This window comes from Talpa occidentalis, unplaced genomic scaffold, assembly GCF_014898055.3.
Source record: "Talpa occidentalis isolate TD23 unplaced genomic scaffold, MPIMG_talOcc4v2.1 talOcc4.15, whole genome shotgun sequence".
In the NCBI taxonomy this organism is placed as follows: Eukaryota; Metazoa; Chordata; class Mammalia; order Eulipotyphla; family Talpidae; genus Talpa; species Talpa occidentalis.
The window spans coordinates 60,261,470-60,275,744 of NW_023601543.1; the positions used below are offsets into that span (position 1 = coordinate 60,261,470).

Consider the following 14,275-nt stretch of genomic DNA (forward strand, 5'->3'; position numbering starts at 1 on the left):
CTATTAAAAGATGAAATAGTGTCTTTTGGGAGAATATGGATGAAACTTGAGGTGATGATGCAAAGGGGAAGTAAGTTGTGAAGTGAAAGAAAATTACTGGATAGTTTTATTCATTTGCAGAATATAAATAACCAAAGAAAGCAAACTGGCAAAACACAAGAAAAATAACTCTGAGACTGTGAAAAATATGGTAGGAACTAAAGAACAGGATAGAAGGGATTATGTGATGATGTAATGGTATGGGAATTTTGGTGGTAGCTGAGTGGATCATGAGGACATGTTGAGGAGTGACGCTATACTCCTGAAATTACATAGTTATATAAATTACCAGTAAATCAATAAAATTTGATTTTAAATTGATGAATTATTAGTTCACCAAAAAAGCATCAATAAGTTCTATACAATGGAAATATTACAAACAATATTTCCTTTTCACAGGTCAAAAAAAACTAGAATCAAAAATGATATTTAAAAAAAAAATCTCTTCCAACTAGACATGTAAATTTTTCCTATTAAGCAACACTTTGGTGAAAGAAAATATACAAACCAAATTAGATGTTCTGTCTAAAAGCAAACAAATAAACAATTCATGAAACCACTACATCTCAGAGCTATTGAATATATTTAGAGATAGGCAACGTTTGCGGCCTTAAATGCTTATATCAATCAAAATGGAATGAAAAGTAACAAATTATATCTACTCAAAAAGTGAGAAAAAGAAAAACAAAGGAGCCAAGAGAAAACAATAAAGGTAAAAGCAGAAAAATAGTGAAGATTAGGAATAGAAACAGTAAGTCAAAGTAATAAATCAAATTCTGGTTCTTTGAAAAATGTAACAAAATATATAAACCACCTGCTAAGTTATCAAAGGAAAAATATACAAATGTAGGAATAACAAGAGGTACACAAGGATGGGACAAGAACCTTAATGTGGAATACAAGTGGGAATGAATGAGCCAGACTATTTTTCAAATGAGTAACATAAGCACTGTTAATAGGAAGGAGAGGAGAGGCCGGGTAAACTAAGCCAAAGTTATTTTGGAACACAGTATTTTTTTTTATTTGCTTTTTTTAAAAAAGATTTATTTATTTATACATACAAGCAGTGGGTACAGTCAGAAGCGGGGGAGGGTGAGAGAATTCACCAGAAGCAGAACGGAGAGCAGAGCAGAGCAGGCAGACTGACCAAGTACACTGCCGAGGGGAGCAGCAGGAGGCAGGAGAGGTCTGCGCGCCATGTGGGACCCTCACCCAGCGGCCGGGGATCGAACTGGAGCTGCAGAGGCTGTGGGTAGCTTCGCAACCCAGCGCTCAACCGCTGCGCCACCCGGGAGGCCTGGAACACAGTATTTTGACCAAATACATTGACTGAAGAAAAGGGCCTCCTGGTGGCACAAGGAGTTAAATCTCAGCCCTGTCAAGCTATCCACAGCCACTGCAGTGCAAGTGGGAGCTGACCCACATGGGCCAGTAGACCTCTCCTGTCTTTCCTGCTGCTCTCCTCAGCAGTGTATTTCAGGAGATCCACCTGTTCTGCTCCCCACTCTCTCTTGTGAATCCTCTCACTGGCTACACCCCAGGTCTTGTATGCATAAATAAATAAAATAAATCTTTTTTTTTTTTTTAAAAAAAAGACTGAAGAAAAATAACCTGAAATAACCTGGTAACAAATGTTGAATTCAAGCAAGTAGGTTTGCTTCTTACAATGACATGAGTTGGATATTCTGAAACTGCTTTGGGTATAAATATTTAGAGAATGATTGGAATTGGATATATCAGTATAATATCATGGGTTTTAATATATCTATTTCTACATATATCTCTATCTGTATCTATCTATAGACAGAAATGGAAAGAGAGAGAGAGAGCTATATGTGCTTATCTGTTTTGTATATTTATAGATATCTAGAATATCTTGTAGTGATAGAATACAAGGAATTGCTTGAAAAATGGTGAAGACAATCAGAAGGACAGAGGAGTCAACTTGGAGGGAATCCCACTGACCAAATGTGGGACAATTTTAGAACCTAAAATAATAATATGGTTGGCAGAGATAAGAGATGGAAATATAAATTGTTACCATGTTTGTAGAATGTGGAAGTAAATCTGGCAAGAACAATTAAAATGAAGAAACAACAAAAATCACAACATATTATAACCCACTGAATAAAATAAGAATTAGTGAGATCACTCTAATATAAATGAATAAAAAAGCAAATAAATTGGGAGAAAGGAAAAGTTCTTTCTTGTAGTAGAATGTCAACTAATATATATAGAAGGAATGATGGAGCTAAGAAACGACTGGGAGCCATTATGGATAAAATCATCCACTGCCACTGGTAGTTTAATGAGGAACTTGGTACATACGTAGTCCCAAAGTATTGTATCTCCTCACAAAAAAATGGGTAACTTCACAATGGGAAAATTTGGCATATACCGCATTAAGCAAATGATGGAAGTTAACCTCACCATTGATGGTTAAAATATATATTGTGGGGCCTCTGTGGTGGCACAGTGATTAAAGTCCCAGCACTATGAAGCTATCTGCAGCCACTGCAGCATGAGGTCAATCCCCGGGGAGGTTGCTAACCCACATGGCACAGCAGTTTTTTCGTTTTAATTGTTCTTGCCAGATTTACTTCCACATTCTACAACCCACATAACCCACACCTCTCCAGGCTGCCTGCTGCTCCCCTCAGCAGTGTATTTCAGTAGATCCACCTGTTCTGCCCCACTCTGTCTCTGGCGAATCCCACGCACCTCTGGCCTATACCCCAGCTCTTGTGTGCATATATAAATAAAAATATATCTTTTAAAAAATATATATATACACACTGTGTACCTGCTTCTTTGATGAATGAAAAGGATGCAATGGTCCTATGGTGTTCCAGCCAAAAATCCATTCAAAGATCCATGGAAACTACTCATGAGGAAACAGTGCTTAAACCTAAATTGAAGAACATTTTTCCAAATAGCTGACTTATTCTCTTCAACAATATCAAGGTCATAAAAGAGAAAAGTGGAAGAGCTGTTCGAGATTAAAGGAGAATAAGGAGGCATGGTGAATAAATGTAGTGTGTGATGCTGGATCAGATTCTGGACCAGAGTAAAAAAAAATGTTTTTTGCCTTAAAATGCATTATTGGGATAACTAATAACATTGGAATAAGTGTTTTAGATTAGAAATAGTATTTTAAATGCTTTTTATTTTTTAATTTTTGATCACTGTACTTCAGTTAAGTAAGTGAATGTTCTTGTTATTAGGAAATATACTTTGCAGTATTTAGAAGTAAAAGAGTATGATGTCTGCAACTTACTCAAAAAGGAAGAAACTGTATGTATAAAGGAATGATAAAAAGAAACATGGTAAAATAGAAAATAATTGGGGGAACTGGGTGAAGTTTAAGTGGGATTGCTTCTCGCCCTTTTGACTAGGATCAAGTAAAGGTTAAATGGGTTTTCTTTGTATTATTCTTGCAACTTTTGATTTGAAATTGTTTTAATTTAAAAAGCAACAGAAAAGAAATATTTAAAAATATTTGGAAGAACTTGCAAGAGAATAACTCGGTTCCATAGGATTTTTTGAATTCACATACAAAGCACAAACTAGAACAGGACAGTGATGATCAATTTGAGTGAAATTCATCTACAATAAAGAAGTCTTTAAACTTAAAGACAAACCACAAACAATAAGATACTTGCTATGCCTAAGACTAGTATCTAAAATATATTTTTTAAAATTACAAATGATCAAATAGAAAAATCAGCTAAGGTTATGAATAGATGAGTCACAGAAGGTAACAAGCATGTGAAAACATGAGCAATACACTAGGAATTAGTGAGAAATGAATTAAAATAATATACCATTTCATATTTATGCAAATAATTATTTAAAATCATACACTTTGGCAATACCCATTAATGAAAGAATGAAGAGATAGAGGGACTTTTTAAAACTGATTCAACAATTCTGGAAGACTGTTTAGCAAGATCTAGCTGATGGCGTGAACTCCCATGTGCAACAATTTAGATATGTACCCTAGAATCTTCAAAAGAACAGGAGAAGGTTGTTCATGTACATTGTTGATGACTAAAGAAAAATTGGAAACAAACTAATTGTCATCAACAGATGACATCAACAGATGATAATGAATGAGTAATGTGTGGTAAAATCATACAATGCATCAAATGAATGAAATGTATCTACATGTGTTAACACTTAGAAATCTCAAAAACAAAATCTTAGATGAAAAAAGGCAGGTAACAGCAAATTATAGTGGAAACTTTGTAGATACAGACAACAGTGATGTATAGTGTTCATGAATTTGGAAAAGAGACTGAATCTCTGCCCTGGAGCAATTTGGGGGCATCTAAAAAGAGTCAAGTAATCCATTGATTACAACACTTAACCATCAAAGCCAGAATTGGAATGGACACCTCATACAGACTGGGGAGAAATGAGGGGAGAAGGTGAAGGAATATATTCTAGAAATGCCTCTCTCCTACACTGAACCAACCCGTAGATGACCAGACGAGGTTACCCAAATGAAAGATAGGACGGAAGGGTGTTTTAGCAGATAACCACTATCTGCAAAATTTCCGAGGGGAGAAATCACAAAGCCTGGTTTGCAAATGTCCGGGTCCAGGGGTTTCTCAGAGGTGGAGTAGAGGAAGGGGTCAAAGGAAGGGCTGCAGGGTTTTGGTAGGCGTCTCTTGATCAAGGCTAAGGGGTTTGCCTGAGTCCTGAAGCGGAGGGCAGGCTAGATTATTGAAGCACAAGGGTAACAGGTCCATCACTGAGGTAGAAGATGTTGGCGCTGGAGGCAAGATCTGCCTTTTTAAGAAAACCAGTCGAGAAATAATGGGTCCTCAACTAAGACAGAGGAGGTGCTGAGAAAGGCACCTGCATGTCCACCCAGTAGAACTCGGGGAGGGATTAGCTGTCGTGTCGGGTGAGGGGGTTCCTGGCGTGGACACTTTTGCTGCGTGTTGAAGTGGCAGGGCTGCGTTTGTGCCCTCGAACCTCCCCTTCTCCCCCCACCCCCAGGCCTCCCCATTGGATCAGGACCCAGCATCTCACAAACGTTTAGTTTAAATATAAAAAGTGGGCAGAGAAAGGACTGAAGATGATGGTTACCACTGAGTGGGTATTCATTGGGGTGGGACTGGGGGAGGGGGCGACACATTCGATAATGTGGCTTTCGATTCATCTTGAACGTTTTAATTACAAAATAAAAGCCGATGCAACTATAGCATAGAGAAAGGTTAACTGGTGTTACGTTTCTGTGCGCCCACGGCTGTCATATTATTTTCTCCACTTGGCTGTGTGTTTGAATTAAATTGGAAAAACAAATGGCAAGAATCGAAGGCGCTTAAGTACATGCAAGGCTTTGCGCTCCGTAAAGGGTTAAATCAGAAAGCGGAGGGGGCGGGGAACGGTGTGCCAGTCAGTCTTTGTGTGCACAATTCGTGTGGAGAGAAAAGCATCCAGAGACCTAGGCCGAGACCCACCCTGCTAAGCCGGGGGCGGGGCGAGGGGCCGAGGGAGGAGGTGCGCGCGCGCAGCCCCGCGTGGCCCCGCCCCGAGCCCCAGTCCCGCCCCTGCCCCTCCTCCCTACGTGACGCTGCCTCCGGTCTCTAGGTAACGGTGGGGGTTTTAAACAGCCCAGCCGCCGGGCGTCCGCTGCCTGCTGGCCCCTCTTTGCTGGACCCTTGACCCTCCGACGCTCAAAGCCATGACCCTGCCGCTGCTGCCAGGCAACAGTTTCAACCGCAACGTGAGTAGTGTGGGCGCCCAAGGTCAGAGGTCCTGGCCTTTGTCTGGGGTCCAGACAGGGTAGGGTCGTGTCCACCTTCCTGGACCCCACTGGGCGCCTCCTGCACTACCTCGCCTAATATGATTTGGGCGCAACTTGAACCACACTTTAGAAGCTGGTGGAACTCTTGCTCTCTATCACTCCCCTATTTTGCCACTGCATCGAGATGCTTCTCCTTCACTAGATACCTACTCCTTGTAGGTGGCAAGGCCCTTCGAAGGTAGCCAATCGTAGAGATAACAATCACCTGGAGCGTTTAAGCTGTGCCAGGTGCTGTGCTTTATTTAATCGCCTTCCAAGGCATTTGATACTCCCAACAGCTCTTTGAATTGGGTAATTTTTATTCCCAGTTTATGGTTGGGGAAACTGAGACACAGCAGAGGAGTCACTCAGTAGCCAGAACTACACAGTCTCAGTGGCGAAGTTGAGTTTCTTCCAGGCACCCTGTCTCCACACTCCAGAAACCTAATCATTATCCTTAATACACTGTGTGAGAGACAGTGTTTCTATTAATAATGCAGAGAACCGATGCCGACCATAAGTAGTGGACAGGAAGGTAACGGTTCCACTCACCTGTGGAGTTTGATGCCAAACTTTATGGAGAGACACACCCAATAAAACATGGACACATTTTTTCTTTAGAATTGGGAGGGGTTCATTTCAAAACGAGATGAAGGTACAGAACAAAACAACACAACCCCGAGCATGAAAGAACTTTCGCCAATAAATAGAACCTTATTTAAACAACAGCAGAAAAATGATTCAGGTTTTTGTTTGCACTGGACACCACTCTTTCCTTGGGTTTCCCATTTGTGTCTGCAGGAAGAATGTAAGTAGTACACCCACCGGAGGGAACTACATGGCCCCCCCTCCAAGTTGTTCGTGTCAACTTCTGAGAAGTTTAGAAATCAGGATGCAGATGGAAGTCTTCAACTTTATGTGTTCTGAACAGTGTCTGTATCAAGATGTTAGCCCTAAATTACCAGTTTACTTTGTATCTCCATGCCACTGGATTCTGATGCCCATAAGTGACTGGGCAGTCCAACTCTTTACTGAACACTGGTTTGTGTATTTCTTGCTGATGGGTAGACCCTGGCCTTCCACTCTGGCATTGCCCTTTGGTAAGATTAAGCCAGCCACTCAAATACAAATAAGAAAAAAACAAAAAAAACAAACAAAAAACATGAGGCAGGATATGAAAAGAAGATTTCAGAAGTAAAGATGCATGCTGTGTAAAAGTAATTTTAATTAAAAAAATTGAAAGTAGAGCCTGGGAAGCAGCTTTGGGCACAACACTGCAGATTATCAGTGCCCACCTCCTGAGAATTGGCTCTCACATGCAATGATTAAGAGTGGGATGGAAACAGTGGTTGGATGAGATATTTTAAAATCTGCAAGGCTGTACTGAGTATACTTTTACCTTTTTTTTAAATTGTGAAGTACAACATGCACAGAAAAATTCACAATGTATGATACCAGGATGAACATCAACAAATATCAAAAGCAAAAGCAACCCTCACGGATTAGGGGTGCCAGATGTAGCAAATAAAAACACATGTTCTAGATACTGCTTGGGATCTACTTGTTACTAAAAGATTATTTGTTGTTTATCTGAAATTCAAATTTAATTGACCATCTTGTAGCTTATGTGGCAATCCTCTTCAGACCCTTCTGGACAACACCCTTTCTCTGCCCTCCAAAGGTACTGACTGTGCCGGCTGCTCTCACTATGGTTAGATTTTGCTTGCATTTGAACTTTTTAACAATGGAAATGTCCAGTGTCCATTATTTTGTGATTGACTTTTTCAGCTCAATGTAATGTTTCTAGATTTGTTCATGTCTATAGAGGTAGCTTGTACGTTTTCACTGCTTTATAATACTCCATTGTGTGACATCATTTATATACAGTTTACTCTTGATAGAGGTTTGGTCTATTTGGGGTTATTAAGAATAATTTGCTGTGACTATTTTTGTTCATGTCTCTTGATACAGTTGCTAGATTATATGGTATTTATCTGTTCAGCTGTAGTAGATGCTGTCAAAGTGATTATACCAATTTAAATTTCCACTAGCATTTTATGTTCTTTTGCACCACATTCTTTCTAACACTTGATATTATTAGTCTTTTAACTTTTAGTTACTTTTGATCAGTGGGTGTGGCATAACTCCTTTTAGTTTTAATTTGTACTTGCCTGATTCCTTATGAAGCTGAGCACTTTTTATAACTTTATTGGTCATTTGGGTAGTCTCTTTTGTGTAGCACCTGTTTGTCTCTTGTCTGATTTTCTCTTGGATGCCTGCCCTTTTTTGTGATTTGTAGGAATTCTATATAGATTTTGGATAGCACTCCTTTGCAGATATCCATGTTACAATATCTTCTAGTCTTCTGAGGTTTTTCATTCTCTTGATGGATGTTTTGATGAAAATGTTTTCCTTTAGATTATTGCTGTTGGATTCCTATTTAAGAAATAATTCCTCACATCAATATCATAATGATTTTTATCTGTTTTCTGGAAATTTTGTTGTATTTACCTTTCACATTTAAATCTACAATCTAACTAGAATAAATGTGTATGTATGTGAAAAGAGGTAAGGGTTATCCTGTATTTTTTTCCCCATATGGATGTTCAGTAGACACAGAACCATTTGTTAGTGAACAAAATTCAACTGCTTAAAATTTAAAGATCTTGTTGGCTTTATTCAGTGACCTGTAGATGGGCATCATCCTATCTAGCAGATGGAAAGGAGCTCCAAAGAGATCTGCAAGGCGAGAGATTTTATAGGCAGAAGGGAGCAGGAATAGGGAAGTTGTACTAGGCAGAAAGTTGATTGGTTGTTGCCAGGTTACTTATAGGAGGTGGCAGGAGATTTATCAGTCAGATTACTAATGCCAATCAAGCAGTTCATGATTCGCTGGTTTAAGATTCCATTTCTGTGAGAGTGGAAACTGTAGCTAGGTTCCACTTTCGTGATGTGGGAATTAGCATAAACGACTCCATTTTGCCCCTGTTGTTCTGTCCTTAGCCCATTTTTTTGGAAAGATTTATTTATTTATTTATGCATACAAGAGCTGGGGTACAGGCCAGAGATGTGGGGAGTGAGAGGATTCAGCAGAGACAGAGTGGGGAACAGAACAGGCAGACTGAAACACACTGCTGAGGGGAGCAGCAGGCTAGACAGGAGAGGTCTGCTGTGCCATGTGCTCCCTGGTCAGGTGGGGATTGAACTCGTGCTGCAGAGGCTGCAAATTGCTTCATAGTGCAGTGCTTAACCCCTTGCGCCACCAGGGAGGCCCTGTCCTTGGCACATTTTTGAAAAAGATCACCTCACCCATTCTTCACTTTTCTGATGACCTAACATTATCATAAATCAAGTGTCCAAATATGTATGGGTCTGCATCTAGACTTGTAAGTATATTGTAAAAATGATTTATGCGTCAGATCAACAGGAATTATGTGTGTGTGTTTGTGTGTGTACATACACGTACACTAGAGAATGAGCTGTCACTCAACAAATCAGAATTTATGTGTTAAGTGTACTTATACTTTTAGTTAAAACTTGTACTTAGTTAAAAGATGAGATATTCTCTGGCAGAGGATGGTCAGAAAGTCAGTAAAACCAAATCTGATCTTTTCACCATGTTACACTTATGCCAATTACAGAGCCTTGCTTGTTGAATTAAATTTTCAAGTGAAAAACCCTGGCCTCCTGGAGACAGCAAATTACTGGCTGTTTGGGTTTAAAATTGCAACACAAGATAACTTTCATTGTTTCTTTCTTAGAAATTAAAAAGAAAATTGTTTCCTCCCTTTCTTGGCTGCTGGTAGCTAGTCATGTGCAATAGATTGATTTCTGTCCACAGCTAACTGATAGGCAACCTATGCTTCTATCTCTGAAATGCAAGTATTACATTTCCTAAAATATAAGCATTTGAATCACTGATGATATTAAAATTATTTTGATATGACTTAAAATTGAAAACCTTTGGGAAAGATCACAACTAAATTCTAGTCACACAGTATATTTTTCCAACAGTTTACATGCTGGATTTGTATCAAGCTGAGAGGATCTCAGGCATCTTGTCAAAGTGATAGGATATTAAAGTTAGAAGGGACATTTCCAGCCAAAGCTGAAAATCCTTTCTATATCATTTTGCACAGATGGTTGTATAGCTGAGCCTGGGTGTCTCTAATGGATAACGAGGAGCCATCTTTTAAATTTTTTTTTAATGACACTACCTTGCCACCATCTTAGAAGGGTTTGTTGTCAGGAGTCCATCATCTAATTTATAGTGAAGCACTGTTTCTTTAAGAAGAAGAAAAATTATTTGAATTCACAATAAAATAAAATAGAAATTCAGAATCTCTCAAAGAGGTGTGGATAATGCCTTGACAATTTATTTTTATCTAGACTAATATAAGCCTACATATTAATACATAGGGAAAATTGTTCTTTGGGAAATTTATCAGTGATTTAAATGATAAACAACTGAAAAACACGATGAGTAATGCACAGTACACATGTTGACTTCATCATGTGATATTAGATTTAAATTTAGCTTAATGATAAACAGAACCATAAAGCAGCCACTTTATTCACTAAGTGGAGGATGTTCCCCATCCAAAATTCTGCCTGCAGATTTCTAGTTATGTTCTTTCTGGTCAATTCCATGGACTTAACCTGCTTTAGGTTCAAACCCCTAAGGTGACACCCAAGATGAGAGTTTGTTACTTTGTGAGATCAATTTAATGACTCATGACCAGCATTAAAAAAGGAAGAATGCAAGGAAGGAAAGAAAGAAACAGAATATAATATGATAATAATTTAAAAAACAGTATATTATACTTGGGAAGAATAAGTATTGTCTCACAAACATTTGTTTCTGTCACGTGTGTGTACTGGTTGCATTAAATCTATTTGTTAATGTAGTTGCAGAGTTTGAAAAATACTCTCATTAGAGCCGTCTCCACCAATTCTTCAAGTGTTTTAAATTCCAATTTTCTACTTCCTTCAAGGTGGATCTAGTGTTTCAGTGTTCACAAAGCCTCACCAGATTCCAGTGACTCTTTCTCAATATATTTAATATTTTTTAAACCAAGTTAAAATTCACATAACAAAATCAACCATTAATAATTTAAATTAATAATTTAAATGGCCTATTCAGTGGCATTTAGTACATTCACACTGTTCACAACTGTCATTTCTAACTAGTTCCAAGACATTTTCATCACCCCCAATCTCAGCCTTTGTATCCTGGAGGAACTTTTGAAATAATTTTCAGGTCTCAGGGAACCTCTGCATGAAAATGTTATCTATAATACATTAGCATGATCCATGAATTGTAGATGTAATGATCCAGTGATGATTGCCTCTTTTGAGTAAACAGTAATAGTTTTTTAAAATTTATTTATTTATATATATTGCACATAATTGTTCATTTCTGTACAATATTTGCTTTCTCCTCTCAGGTGTAGTCCCGGTAAAATTCCCATTAGCAGTTCACCCGCGCATCATTGCCATAGTCCCCTGTGCTCGTCCCTCCCCTGTTTTGATCTCTCTCCCTCCCCCTCCCCTGCAGAATGACTCTGATTTATAGTTCCCTGTTAATTTTGGTTTATTGTTTTTCTCCTGACCCCTTATTTTGTTCCCCTATATTCCTCCTATAAGTGAAACCATCCGATATTTTTCTTTTTCCTTATGTCTTATTTCACTGAGCTTAATCCCTTCCAGCTCCTTACACCTTACACCAGTGAGAATGACTCATATTAAAAAAAAAAAAAAACAGCAACAACAAATTTTGGTGAGGATGTGGTGAAAAAGGAACTCTCCTACATTCCTGGTGGGAGTGTAAACTGGTACAACCACTATGGAAAGCTGTCTGGAGGTTCCTCAGTCTACTAAAAATGGAGCTACCATATGACCTAGCAATTCCACTTCTAGGAATCTACCCAAAGGACACAAATACATTAATTCAAAAGGATACCTGCACCTCTATGTTTATTGCAGCACTATTTACAATAGGTAAGACATGGAAACTACCAAATGCCCAAAAATAGATGACTGGATCTAGAAGATGTGGTACATATACACACAATGGAATACTATTCAGCAATCAAAAAAATATACTCATGCCATTCGCAGGAACATGGGTGGAGTAAACAGCAATAGTTTTCTTTGGATATGTTGATTTTGTGATCCTTCCAAAGGGGGTTCGGTTGCTTGGAAGTCAAGGTATTCAAGACCACTAGGTTTCAGCAAGCAGATTTATTTAATACTTGAGTCTAGTAAGGTGAGCACTGGGGATAGTTCTTAAAAGTAGTGCCACCTGGAAGAAGCCTTCCTTTTTAAGCCTACAGTGAGGCTGGAGGTGTGGGGAAGGGTGGTCTTCAGTGTCATCAGGGCATGAACAGGAGGAACTGGGTGGTGCCTATACACTGGCTCCATGGTTCCTGGGTCATACATGGCAGGTATGGCAGCCAGACTCCTACTCTAGGCAGGGAGGTTGGAGTGATATGGAAGGTTTGGATCACAGGGAGTTGTCTTGGAACTGGAGCTGGCTCCCTCTCTCTCTCTCTCTTTTCTTTTTCTTTTTTGCAAGTTCTTATAGCACAAAGAACGTAAAGAATATTTGCAGAGAAAATCTTTGACTTTTGACCTGCCTGACCCCTGGTTACAGTTTCTTCACCGAAGTCTATGCAGTGTCCCTTTCTCACAAGGTATTAACTCGAGTTCAAGGAGGAGCTTAGGAAAGGAAACTTCAGATGTTTTTCTTATTTTAAAATTTCTTACCTAATTTCTCCCCTCTCCCCTTCTTTTGTTCCTTATCTAAGTAGGCCTAAACGACTCTCATAGCTTTTACTATAGAGGGTACTTGTAAGGTCTGATATATAGATTAAACGAGTAATTTTCTCCCCTATTTAAAACCAAAAAGGACTTTTGGCCTGTTTTTCTTGAGAAACAAATAGGTAATTAAACTTAGATTGCCTTTCTTTCCTTTTCATACATTTTAAAAATTTGTAAGGCAGGATAATACATTTTTGCTAAATAACTTTTAAATCAAGATGGGGTTTACATTTTCAAGAAGTAGACTCAGTTGATTTAATTTAAATAAAGATTATAAATCATTTTAATTAATATTCTTTAAAACATGAGAATATATCGACAGTGTTAAATAAGGAGAGCTGCTAAAACCATATGCAAAAGCAAGATGAATAAAAATATAGCCTAGACACAATTTTACGTGTAACTTAAAAGTTAAGTTTTTTAACTGACATGATCAGCTACAAGATTATAATGTATACAATTTACCTGTTCATTGTAAAACCCATGCTTCTGTTTTGCCACATAAACACTCAATTCTGGGTCAAATCTGAGATAAACATACATTTCATTTAACTGAAGTGAAAAGGTGGTTAATCTTCCTCTCCATACCTTTTAAGCAAGAAAAGTCTTTCTTAGACATATGAGAAGTTGAAAGCTTCAGTAAAATGGTCATTGCTGTCCTATGAATGGCAGGATAACTGACTTTCACATAAGTTTAGAACTGGCCATGGGGGTATGTTTAATTTTGTAAGAATTTGCCAAACTACTCTGAAGTGCCTATGCCCTTTGGCATTTCCACCGGCAGTGAATGAGAGTTCCTGTTACTCTGGATGGTTGAGAGCAGTTGGCATTGTTTTGGATTTTAGCCTTTGTAGTAGGCATGTGGATGTATCTCATCCTATTATTATTTTATTTCCCTATTGGTTAATGATGCTGATCATCTTTTTATGTACCTATTTGCCATTTGTATAATTGCTTTGGTGAAATGTTTGTATCTATTATCCATCTTCAACTGAGTTGTTTCTTTGCTGCTGAGTTTTCAGAGTATTTTATATATTCTGACTATAAATCCATTGTTGGGTATGTGGTTTATAACCATTTTTCTCCCAGTCTGTGGCTTGAATTTTTATTCTTTTAAAACAAGGCTAGAAAATATGTATGCACTTTTTTCTCTTATTGAGGTAGCATTTGTTTACAACACTATGTATGTTTTAGGGGTGCAGATTCACACCACTTCAAATGTGTGTTACCACACACAGTCCACCGCCAAAGCACCAATAATCCTCTACCATAGTCCACTGGGCCCCTCTCCCCTTTGCACACACCCCTCCCGTCTTGTAATCTCAGTTCTGCAGTCAGATTTCAAGGGTTGGTTTTGTTTGTTCGTTTGCTTTGTTTATTTATGTTCCACACATCAGTAAAATCATCCCCTATTTGCCTTTCTCCTTCTGACTTATTTCGCTTTGCATAATCTCCTCCAGTTCCATCTGTGTTTTCACAAAAGGCAAGATTTTGTAAATTTTTATTGTAGGTAGTATTCCATAGTGTGTATATATACCACATCTTTCTGATCTACTCATCTCTGGGCACTTAGGTTGTTTCCATATCTTGGCTATTGTAAAATGTGCTGCAGTGAAC

General features: G+C 38.4%; 1 protein-coding gene across 1 annotated transcript in view; it reads left to right on the forward strand.

The window, feature by feature from the left end:
• The first annotated feature begins 5,642 nt into the window (after nt 1-5,642).
• The window catches only part of EFHC2 (EF-hand domain containing 2), a 189,754-nt gene continuing 181,121 nt past the window's right edge, over nt 5,643-14,275 (forward strand). The window contains exon 1 of the mRNA XM_037511680.2: nt 5,643-5,776. Coding sequence (XP_037367577.1) covers nt 5,735-5,776 — 42 coding nt within the window. The 5' untranslated portion in view covers nt 5,643-5,734. The remainder of the gene's footprint in view (nt 5,777-14,275) is intronic.